The sequence below is a fragment of the Monomorium pharaonis genome, chromosome 1 (genome assembly GCF_013373865.1).
Source record: "Monomorium pharaonis isolate MP-MQ-018 chromosome 1, ASM1337386v2, whole genome shotgun sequence".
Classification (NCBI taxonomy): Eukaryota; Metazoa; Arthropoda; class Insecta; order Hymenoptera; family Formicidae; genus Monomorium; species Monomorium pharaonis.
Window position 1 is genome coordinate 6,100,046 of NC_050467.1, and position 12,980 is coordinate 6,113,025.

The 12,980-nt window shown below is 40.1% G+C and overlaps 1 protein-coding gene across 2 annotated transcripts in view; it reads right to left on the reverse strand.

The window, feature by feature from the left end:
- Positions 1 to 12,980, reverse strand: part of LOC105830976 (probable G-protein coupled receptor B0563.6) — a 107,956-nt gene that overhangs the window by 77,157 nt on the left and 17,819 nt on the right. For both annotated transcript variants that reach the window (XM_036283844.1, XM_036283840.1), the window contains exon 2: positions 7,113 to 7,893. In XM_036283844.1, coding sequence (XP_036139737.1) covers positions 7,113 to 7,329 — 217 coding nt within the window. In that variant the 5' untranslated portion in view covers positions 7,330 to 7,893. The remainder of the gene's footprint in view (positions 1 to 7,112; positions 7,894 to 12,980) is intronic.

Here is a 12,980-nt window from a genome sequence, read left to right on the forward strand (position 1 = left end):
TTATTTAATCGGCACGATTAGCTTTAGTTGTTATATAATAAAGTGCAACACTTAGCGCGTGTTTCTATCACGTAAGATACGATGAGTACGTAATATCTAACTCTAAGTGACTGTAATAAACGACCTTATTCATCCCGCGCTACGAACCGGTCGTAATTTGCGGTGACTTTTACTCTATTTATGGCTCTCTCGGATGTGAGAGGTTTCGTTAGTTTCGTTATTCGCTGACTACTAATTAAATCATTAATCTTGACGAGCCTGATGGTGAAACCGAGTGAGAAATTTTCACGGGAGAGTAACATGTCGGCACACCTAGTCCGAATACCAAATTCCTTGATGGATACCGGGATCAAGGACGGCTGAGCCGGGCATCATAGAAACTCGGAGGAAGGCAATTAAAGGATCTGGATAAAGGATCTGGAATACATATATACATTGGCTATAGAGAGTCGACAGAAAGAGAGAGAGAGAGAGAGGAAGAGAGCTAGGCAAAAAAGGCTCCAACTATGAACAAGCAAGGTTGCACCTTGTACCTTTCCTCTTTATGTCTCTCTCTCTCTTTTCTTATCTTTCCATCTCTTTCTGTTTCGTCGACCTCTTCTCTAATCCTCTAAACCCCTCTAGGATTGCGTTCCCAACACGCGCGTGGAAACAGCGCGAATCGGAAATTTCGCACGATCGTTTGCACACGCGGGGCCTTGCCTGATATCTTCCAGAATATCTTCACCGGATTTCGTGATCCAATGTGCAACGTGCCTGGCTGACGAACTTCCACGGCGGGTCTCGCAATATTCTTCGATTAGGGGGAAAGGAATTTCGATGCAAATGTCGTACGGAGAATTTCAACGGGTTGCAACGTCAAATACTCATCGAGTTTCTTATTTAAGAAACAAAAAGACCGCTTTGGTCTTTTCTTATTATTTCTACTCGATGCAGCGTGATCCCCCTTTTATCCCCGACGCGTCTTGCATTCGCGTAGAAAGAGATTTAGCTTCACGCTAATCCAGGACAGATTTGTAGGAAAAAGACGTTAGCTCGGGACTAGACTAAGGCGAAATTGAGCGCACGTGAGACAATGCTTCCGCAACGGAGCGCACTTCGGTAGCGTAAACCACTTAGAGCCCGGCTTTGCACTCTTGCGGCGCGATTCCGTGGGAGCGTAAGAGCTCCGGGCTGTATTCCCGTGGCTTTGCAGCCGCGCCGGAGTTAAGCGCGAAAGGAAGAAAGCCTCGGCATATACGTGAGCCGGAGACGTGTTATGGCCGTGGACGAGGTCTATAATCCTTAAGAAACACACCGGGCGATAAGGACACGGTTCACGGAAGGACACGTGCCGGCCCTTTCCCTCGGCAGGCACGGAGCGTCGTGAATCCGGTTTCCATTCCGAAAACGCGCCAACGGCGAAAATGCGAAAATCGAATTGCCGAGTAATTTCCTCTCCTAATGCGCGCTGGCCACGTTGTCCCGGAAACGGGCGCGGACGTCGGCGGGCGCCGCAAAAACCGCTGAATCCTCCTGTGTCCCCTCGGAACGGAAGCTATAGAGGACACAGCTAGCGAGCACGAACCCGAGAAAGCCGGACCCGACCGTCGTCGTCGCGTCGCGGGAAATCTCGTTGTTGTTCTTCTCCCCGAAGGCGACCGCTGTACTTCTGTATGCGCGATATACTATATATCTACGCCACTCTCCAAATTGAAAAATAAATTAACAGTTTTTCGGGGGCAACGTATTTTGTACGGTAAAGTATGTAGAGAGTAAGAGACTTGCGCGATATATGCGCGTGTAAGAATGTGTATATTTTGAAAACACGAAATTCTTTTTTATTCTCTTAAAGTTCAACACTCTTTGATCGAAGTGGAAAGAAGAATCGAAAAGACAATAACCATTCTGGCTATTAATACCCTATTGTTGTGTCTCAGGCACTTTCTCTGCGTAAGACTTGGTCGTTCGCATTTGAGTCAATTTTTATTACAAGTGCAAAAAATTCGACAGTGATTCTTACATATCTTTACATAGTTTAACATCGGTTGAAAAATTTTGTATAATTGCTAATATTAAAAAATTATATGATAAATATAGATATATAAATGTCATCTGATAATGGCGAACAAAATCAGGAAAATGCATTTTTATGTGCAATATCTTTGAAACAATAGTAACAATATCTTTTAAATAATAGTAGAAAAAATGCTTTTGTATGACATTTTAGAGAAATTTAAAAAATAACAAGAAGAATGGCTATTTAGAAGCTGAGTAATCTGAAAATGTATTTTATATACACATAATTCACAAGGAGCATTTGTTAATATTATTTATATTATTATTTATATTGAATATATAATAATACCTCTCGTATTTTAGATCAAAATTATTGCTAAATTTTAATTTTTTTCAACTTTATAAAATTCCTTCGATATAAACGAAAATTAGTTAAAAATAAAAAAATAAAAAAATAAAATTTTACTAGAGTAGATGATATATTTATTTCTTTCTGAATAAAAAACATTCACGAATTGAGACTGGCAACACCTGTTCCCTAGATATTATTTTTTTTAGAGAAAGAATAAAGACCGTTATTTAACCACCTGTTAATCGTATTAAAAAAAAAAGAAATATATTAGTTTACTCGTGTTAAATCGCGTGTACAGAGTGTTAAATAAATTTAACCGTCATGCAGATATAATCGATATTGCTGGAGTTAAATAAATATGTATGTATTAAAATAATTTTGTAACTTTATTTGCCTATAACGGACCCTTTCTCTATTTCACACGACAAATTAATTCATCGATATCGATCGCCGCAGCAACAGGTTCAATGTCAATAGCACATACCGTCCTCTTTCACGAATGTCTATAAATACACGGGGCGGCTGAAAGGACTATTAATAAGGGCGAAACGCGGCTAATGATCGAAATCGTGGGCGGTGCTCGGCACGAATAATGGCGCGCCGCCAAAAAATAAACCGAGTCGTCGAGGGCGATATGCACGGTGATTCGGAATCTCGGTTAAGGAGGCTCGGGATTGGAAACAAGTCGCCGATTACTTTGGCCCCGTGTCAAAATTGTCGATCCATTTGGCGGTATCCTCGGGCTGTGTTGCCACAAGAAGCGCGCGATCGCGAGATTTTTACTGGCTATAATCGCATCCCAACACCTTCCCGTATGAAAAACAGGTTCCCTCATAATCGGCTTGAACCATACGCGCGTCTAATCATCGACTAAAATATCGTCGTTTATTTTCGGTATATGACAAGATTCACGCCTATTTAATACTTTAACTGCCATGTAACCCACATCTGAGTGATATATGCTTCTATAACGATTCGTTTAGCCATTTGCAAGTGATGTTTATTACTCGCACGTCGTTCATAAATGAAATTTATTTATTCAAATAGTTTTACTGACTACTTGAAGACATTAAACAACAACATATAATAAATTACAAGATATTACACATAGAAAGTAATAAAATATTAAAATAACACAAAATATAATAAAAACAGTTATCACAAAAAATTATTAATTACAAATAACTGTTCCATTTTCAAATATTTTCTACATACGTCCAAAATTATATATTATTAATTATATAATAATAAATAATATCTAAATAATGTACAAAATATCTCGGAATTTGCAAATAAAATACTAGAGCAAAAAAGTTCTCAAAAAAATAAGTATAATAATTATATGTAAATCTTTATTTTAAAAAGTAATTTTTGAAATAGAATTAAAAATTAGCCAATCAGAGGTTGCATTTCGATAGTCACCTTTCGTATCGTTACTAACACTATTGCATGCATGAACATATTGTCCACACGTAGTTTGTGATTGGTGAGCTTTAAATTCTTATGTCTCAAAAATTACTTTTTGAGATAAACTTTACATGTAACTATTTTACTTCATTTTTTAAATAATTTTTTTTCTATAATATTTTAATTTGCGACTTTTGAGAGATCACATATCAAATTAGCATAATCTTTCTTTCACATTTATTTATTCATTATTTATTTATTTATTTATTTTTTTTTGTAATCTAACTGCAGACTTTACGAACAGCCGTGCATTTCTCGCAGACACTTTGATTCTTCACTTCTTCCGGAGCTCGATGCCGAAATCAACTTGGAAGTCAAAGTGTTAAACGTGCCGAAAGCGCTTTCCGACGTATCCAATACGCGCGTTTCCGAAACGGATACACGTTATCCGATCGCGTTGTCCCGTGAAACTATGGTGATGAATATTGATGATGACGCTCTACAGTAAAATGGTTGGAATCGGCGGGCATAACGATTGGTAGGTTAATTGAGAGTAATGCTCGTCCTTTTCCGGTCGGGGAAAAACAGATCGTTAATCTTCGCGGAAAATTCGCGTGGCGTATGTGTAACGTCGAATTTTCGAGGTTTCGAAGGAGAAATGCCATGATTGCTTTCAGGACGAGGTGCGAACAAACTGCTCTTTGCACGAGCATTCTACGGGTGGAGTGTTTTCTTCTAAAACAGAGGAGGAAGAAAACGAGAAGGATAGATCGAAAGCCTTCGCTTAAGTTTTCTTAGGTAATTTCGCGCGTGTAAGTGATGGTCCAATTGAAAGAAAAGAAACACAAAATTGCGCGCATCGCTTAATTATAAGTGATTAATAATAAAAATTCATGATTAAATAAATATGTTTGTCTCATTAGCAATCGTAGTTACTATTCCGTAAGACCAGTGCAAATTTGACGCAGTTGTATCGTGCGACAAAATTTTATAATATAAATAATTACTTCTCTCGACCGGAGTAACGAACTCAGCAATGTGCTCACTCAATCAAAGAGTATGAAGAGGATTTCAGTAGAAATCAAAATTGATTTTGAGAATCACAATCATAATATAAATTACTTGTAATAATACATTGAGATATTATATCGACATGAATAAATTAAGGAGCAAAAAAGTGCCACTTTTTCAATCAAAGTGGGATTTGGTGCTAAATATTTTTGTAGCTTTTTTAAATATATTTTTTTAATATATTTAATTCTATACGTTATAATTATTTATACATATTATAAAATTTTATTTGTATTACTATGGCCCAGACTCGCATAGCTGATCAAATTGTCATTACAATTTTATGTTAGATTAACTTATTAGATAAATGCTTGATGAATTCTCTTTACAAAAAAAAGTTTGGATCATAAAAAGGATTAATATGTATACACGCGGAAAAAAATTACTATGTTCTGTAGTAGTTATGAACCATAAAAAGAAATTTCAAAGAATTATACCATAAGTATTAATACTATGGTAATTTGATGAAAAACATAGTAAAAATTTTCATAATTCCTTTCTTAGTCCGCGCTTACCATTTACCATAATAATTTTTACTATAAAATTTTCATGTAGCTGAAGCTAGCAGCCAAAGGCAGCAGCCAAAAGTCCAGCGGCCAGAGTCGAACGTCATATAGGCGTTTCCAGGGGGCACCATTCAATCAAACGTTAAAAATTCCCTGGTTAGGAGATTTTTAACAAACTTTGAAAAATTTGCATAGAGTTTAGTCATTATAATACATAATCAATTATTTGCGACAAGACTTGTAATTTACCAATTGTTATAAATTTTTTAAACTAATTTATATCGTTTTTTGCGCCTCACGCCTAAACGCAAAATATGATGTCCTCAAAATTTGGGTGGAAATATCTTTACGTAACGTACAATCGACTGATCGATCATTCGCGAGAGGATGTGCATTTTCCTAATTGTTATAAATATTTAAAAAATTAATTTTTATCATTCTTTGCGCCTCACGCCTAAACGCAATGTACGATTTCCTCCAAATTTGGCTGAAAATATCATTCCGTGACGTACAATCGACTGATCAATCATTCGCGAGAGGACGTGCATTTTCCTAATTGTTATGAATATTTTTTAAATTAATTTTTATCGTTTGTAGCCGTGAAACCTCTACGTCCTTGTCGTCGGCTCTGGGTGCGGCAAAAAGCGGTAATGTACTTTACAAAAGAAATCGCTGCATTATTCTGGTAATTTACTATGTTTTGCAAAAATGCATTTTTATAAAAATTTCTCATATACGGTTAATTAAGTCGTTCTGGACTTCAAACAATATTTTCCTAGAAATTTGAAGACAGCGTTTTTTGTATTTATTTGGCTAACGTAATTAACAATTTAAAAAACCACTATTAAACAATTAATAACGATCGCGAATGAAAATCTCATATCCAGAGAATTTTTAATTTAACGTTTGATTGAATGTTGTCCCCTGGAAACGTCTATATGACGTTCGGCTCTGGCTGCTCGGCGTTTGGCTCCTGCCTTTTGCTGCTAGCTTCAGCTACATAAAATTTTCTTTATGTGTGTACTGTATGTGTGTGTGTGTGTGTGTGTGTGTGTGTGTGTGTATGTGTGGATGTGTCATTTCTTTTTCAATTTCTCTAGAGATGTAATTTTTTAAAATAATTAGCGGATAATAAATGTGGATAATCGATGTGCACAAACGCATGTGCTAACGTGATCGCTCGCGAGCATCCGATAATGCATTTCTGAAAATAATGCAATCGAGCTTCCTGTCCCTATATTACATAAACATGGAATAATTTTATTGAAAGGTATTACACTGCTAATGGCGCCACTCCTTCCTCTCCCCCCTGTCGTTTCTTATTTCAATGCACCCAGCTCGACATTTTCTTTTGTCTAGGAAGATGTTGTCAACACGGAAAGCTACTTTCGCATCTACTTTTCGTTGTTATAAGCTCGTTTCTGTTTCACCGCCGAGAAAATGCGCCGCGACGTCGATAACTTCATTCTTTTACCAACCTTGAATGAACTATGTTCTTGTGACAAATAAATATAATGTATTAACTCTATAGAGATCAGAGGAAGGTTTTTGTCAATTAAATGTGCTTTTATAATTAAACAGTAATTCATTAAATTACAAGATTTAATTGTTATTTTGCCTGATTAACAGTTTAATTGTAATATTTATAATAATAAATGGATTATTACGACAACACTCTCGATTTTTCGGCCAAAATATTATATATTCTCGGCCAAGGCGTAAAATAGGTTTCGCGATGCGGAAACAAGTAACGGTATACAGATGTGAATGATGCTTACCTCTCATGTAGATGTAAGCGGTGCCGCGCATATTTTTCCTCGTGAGGACGACGAGATTCAAAATGTTCCCGATGATGCCGAGGCAACAAATGGCCGGCAACACGATACCATAACTGACCCTTCTCAAAGTCGGTGTACGGGGATCTTCCAGCATTTCCAGGTCTTCCGGTAGCAGGCAGATATTCCGAATCTCGCTCGTATTGAACAAGCCCGTCATCTTGCCGCGATCTCTCTCTCTCTCTCTCTCTCTCTCTCTCTCTCTCTCTCTTTCTTTCTCTCTTTCTTTCACGCTTCAGCACCTCTCAGCACAGTTCGCAATAAATCCTTCCGTCCTATCGCACACGCGGATCCATCTTCGAACTCGTTCGGTCAGCCGCCGCACGCTCATCTTGTCCGATCAATAATTGCCTGAGAGAAAAGTCGCGTTCTTCCGAGTTGGGGACACCTTTCTTCCGTCAGGCCAGAATCGTCAGACTCGAGTCAGTACGAGCGAGCTTCACATGGCGCACGGGGGCGCGCGCATCCGTCAAAAATACACCTGTTGTGCAACAGGTGCGACAAAAAGTTTCATTTCACCACACGGCAGCGCGGCGCCGCGCGGGAGTCTGGAAGTCTCTACTACGGCTGCAAGTCCTCCGCCGCCGGCCCGAATAAGCGGCTTTACCACTTACGGTATCCAACCGGCTGCTTATTTCACCGAGGAATCCGAAACGTGTTCTCCCACTGACAATTTGTACGCCGCCATCGTCGCGCGGCAGCTGCGCCGCCATTCCGCGCTATCCTGAAAGCAAACAATTTCGTCCGTGTGTGTATTTCGCGCAAATCCGATACGTTTCCTCGCGCGGCTCCTCGATCGTTCGGGAATTTTGATCGACGCTTATGCAGGCACGCGAGGGCTGAGAAATCGCGACCTGGGTCGAACAAGGCTCGCTTAATTTGGCTTTTAAGAAACTTTATTAAATAAAAAGTTTTAGAAAATAAATCAAGTGGACTTTATTCACCCCGGGTATTAACCACCTTGTGGATTAAATGGGTTTTGAGGCGTCCGAGGCCACAGTTGCGCCGATGTAGCTTAACTTTGAACACGATTTTACCTACCCCCTATCTCTGTCCAGGCTTAAGAATTAAGAAACGAGTTAATTAAACCTAAATTATAAATTTATTACGCTGCACCGTTGCGACCGGGTGCCTAATGCATATGCGTTTGTCTGAGAAGTTTGTCTACCTCGTCACGTACTTCTCGCGACCTCCCGCGTTTCCGAATCAGGGAGTCGCTAGAGGAGGGGCAGCGAGGGGGAGGGTGGGAGATCGCGGAGAATGCGGGATATGATTGGGAAGTGAAATCAAGCCCGGCATCCTCGTCGCGCGAGGGGGAAACGAGCTTCGCGCGGGCGGTGATTCTTCATTGCCCCGCGGAAAGAACGACCGAGGAATTCGGAGAAGGAGCCGGTGCCGTCTCATCGTCTCGTCTCTCGTCGCAGGAAGGAAATCGTTACCGGCGCAGCGGCAACGTTGAGGATTTAGATTCAAGCTGGCTCGATCTCACCGCCCCCCCCCTCGCCTCCCCCGCCCCGCCACTTCCCCCCTTCGCTTCCGGATTTCGAGAGGTTTGCGGCTGAAGAAGCGCGGCTGAATTTCAGATCCCGAACGAAAATGGATGAGCGCCCCTAGCCCCCGTTCGCCACCCCCAGCTCCCTCTCCCCTCCTTTCTCCTCCCGCCCCAAACGAACGGCGACAGCCGTTCTCTCGTAGGCGGCGTGCAACCGGAATCACTCCCGTAGTCGGTTTATATTCAAGACGCTCGTCGTTCCGCGTCGCCGCGAATTCCCGCCGTGGCGAGATATTTTCCTCCCTGCGGAAGGGCTGCAAGAGGCGGCAAGGGGGTACACTGTCGCGCCTGTCGTCCCGCAAAACGAATATAATCTCCGTTCTCCGTCTCACGTCTCCTCTTGCGCGCGAACCAGAGACATCAGACGGAAGAGACCTGCTTTATGCAGTCCGCGCGTCTCCCCGATGTGCCACCCCTTTCTCCCTTTCTCTCTACGTTATATATTCGCCAATTCGCCGACGTCGGGTACGAAATACCGAAGTGCACTTTATGCGTCCGCCGTGTATTTTTGCAAAAGTTTGCGATCAGGGCTGAAGTTCGGCGGGAGGGGAGGGGGGGGGGGAGAGGGGGAGAAGGAGATCGCGTTTCGCTTCGATGACGCAACCCCCCTTGGCGCGTTTCCTGGGAACTTCAACCCCGCAAAAAGTATTCCCCAAGTTTTCGGGCGACGCGGGGGAAAAACCTCGAATCGATTTTCTACGCCGGGAAACAAAATATTCGCTTCAACTTCTTATCGTGCCGATTCGCGGGCTGCAGCGGCTTCTTTCTGTGCCGTGGCACCCCAGTCTCATTCCCTTGTCCCTTAAATATTTGTACCGAGCGTTACAAGACACCCCGTGACGATGTCGCTACTGAATACGGCGAGTGGATGCAATTATGTGACGGTATATCCTTAGCGCTGGCAATCGACACTCGTGACGGAGAAGAAATGTTTTCTCTTCTAAGTGCCGAGACGAGGGAAATAGCTGTTCGCAGCCTATTCCCTACTACCCCCCTTAGAGTAAGCCGTGCCGCCTTCTAGAGCTCTCGAGGATTCGTAAACGAAACTGTAAGGGAGTTGCTTTCACCGTCGTACCGTAGATAAGTCTGCTGAGGATCAGAAATTTAGGATCGCGCCAAGCAATTGGAATTAGCGGTGGCTTAACAACCCTCTCGTATTCCGAGGCTAAATCACAAGCAAACATCTCTGTAGTATTACTTTATAAATTGGAGTTCGTCATATGAAAATCTGTTATTTATATCGTATTTCTATAATCGTATGTTAAATATAATCTATCTGAAATTTAATCCAACTGCAAACAGTACTTTTAAATACAAATAATAGCGAGCGTTATTGTGCAAAGCGTTATCAGGTTTCTTGCAAAGGGAAATGTTATATACGTATATAAGACTGTTAACAATTTTTTTTGAATAAATTTTAAAAAATAAATATTAAAAAAAAATATTGTCTGCAAAAAAAATGTTTTCTAACTACAACCCATTAGCGCCTAGAATGTTGCATATTACTTTATCAAATTTTCTTATTTTAATATCCAACTATTCAAAATTTGTGAGATGTATAATTAAATCTTCAGTAATCACATCTATTTATATTGATTTATATTCACGCAAGGGTCTTATTTATATTTGAACTACTTCCGCATTTTTCAAATATCTATTACTTCTTTAAATATCTCCTCACACTTATTATTTTATTTCTATAAAAATATATTTCTTTTATGGATAAAAATTAAAGATAATTTTACAAATTCATTTATATATAACACAATTATTTTATAATTTACAAAAACAAGTTAAAAGTCATTAAAGAATCAAATAATTGAAAACTCCAAGTACTATTTTAATGTATAAAAATCACAGATTTTATTTAAACAATTTTAAATATACGTTTTTACGACGACGGAGGAAGAAAACGTGCGTTTTTTTACGACGGTCTACACATTCATCGCGAATATCCGTCACCAACGGAATAAATTAATTTGCAAGAATTCATTAGAGTTAACGATTTGTTGCACGGTACCTGGTGCGGTGGAGAGAACAACGCTCGGAATATTAAATGAAATAATCAACTGCCCGTCGTAATAAATTCAGGAATGACAGCTAGAGCCCCGGATCGTTCGCCGAGACGCGGGGATTACTCGAGTTTCCGCCGTGTATCGGGTATTACCGGGGATTAATTCTCGATCTCGACTTCGGGATAATGTCCTGTAAATCCGCCGTGTTTTACGCATTGCCTCGCAAACGATTCGCGACTGCGAACGCGTTGCGTTTACCGCAGCGATCGGCAAGCTTGACGGCGAGCAAATAGAGCGCGCGTGTGCTTCTTACCCGTTTCACGGATAGCTTATCGATCACTTAACCGAGAGGTACACACTAGCCTTACCGCCCCTGGTAAACCTTTCACAACGTTCTCCTTCCGCACTGCGATCGCGCGATCGCGACCGAGACGATGATCGCAACTTAATGGACTCCCCTTCCCGCGTGTAAGCTGCAAAATCGCGATCGTCGGTAGACCGTTAAATTGCGCCGTGGCTCAGCTTGATGGAACAGGGCTGAACGATAGATGAGATCGCTTGCAAGTTTCCGAAACTTGCGGAGACGTGACGAAATTTTTAAGTAAATTACGGGAGCGTTAGCCTTTGAGATTTGCGCGTTCTTTGCGAAACGGAAGCATCGAGGGAGTCAATGGGTTGATGGCATGAATTATTCCGTTATATTATCAAATACGCCGAGCAGCCAACGATTGTACGCGAAATGCTATTTGAATATTATTAACATAATGTCGAGCAAGTATTAACAAGAGAATCAACTGACTTGCATAGTTTATGTGACAAAAATGACGAAAATTTATGTTTTCGTAAGGTCCTTAATATTTTATATATTAGGATGCTTATCCAAATTTTGTAAAAGGAGTTCCTAAGAATTTTCCGGAATTTCCAGGAATTTATTCGAGGTGAAATTAGAATTTTTTATGCAGCTTTAAAATAAATTTATTCTACTCTTGTATTCTTTAATGTTTCTCAATTAGATTAAAAAGAAAAATTTAAATTTTTAATATCAAATTTGAGGAAATAATGAAACTAAATGTTACATGTAATGATTTATTCATAACATAAGGATATAACTCACTAAAAATATAAAATTTAAAAAGTGATCAACCCCATAATGCAACTTAGAACGATATGTCTTCTCTTGTCAATAAATTTTTGAAATAAAAATTTGCAAGAATGTATATATATGCAAATGTGTATGCCAAATTTATTGTACAATTGATTGTCGATATTAAATAAATAATCAAAGAAACATTTTTGTCGGAAAAAGATAGAATTTAAATTTAAAAGTAAAATTCAATCAATTTCCTTATATCAATAAAATCTTATGAGAATTCATTTTCGAGGGATTTTCAAAATAAATTCCAGGTTCTCTCAAGTTTTCCCAGTAATATACAAACACCCTAAATTATTCCAATAAAATCTTATTTATTAATTTTTTTTATTAAAATACTTAAAAAGAACTAACTCGGTACTTTTGAAGTACTTTAACATGTTTCTAATAGGACAAAAAATATACGCGCGCTTAAGATTAAGAAGCGTTTCCATAAAACGAGTCTGACGGGGAATCGAGAAAAAGTCAATGACGGCAGAGAGAAAGAAAGAGAGCGAGAACTTTTTTACGTGCTGATGAGGTTGAACGAGTTCTGCGGCTTGAAGAGGGTTTCGAGTTTCACCCCTGTAATCGCTTTCGCTCTCTATCCACGTTATTGCCAATCAAGTTGGAACGATTGTCTCGCTCGGCTCGCAAAGATCGATCCTATACCCTTGGTTACTGTCAACTGGAAGAATCTGCCGTTCCCTTTTCGACGAATGAAGCATTTTACATCCTAATTTATTTCCATTTCAATACTGACTCTCTTTCGGCTTCATCCGATCGCGATAAATCTCCATTTTCTCGGTCGCTTACGAGATTTGAGGAGAAATCGACAAGGAGAGGGGGGAGGGGATCCCGTTTTTGTCGAATTTATCCGCTCGAGTTTACGGTCTCGTCGATGAAAATTGTCCGTACGATTCAGTCGCGTCCGTAATCCTTGCATAAAAGTTCCCCGGGAACGGCAAAATACCGCGCGGCGTATGTGGATGGGGTGGATTGCATCGCGCGGCGGTCGTTACGTTAAAACGTTGCAATTCGATCCTACGTTGCGTACACACGCGTCAGTTGTTGTTCACGTGGACGGCACGTGGAATGCAAAAATATCCCGGCGA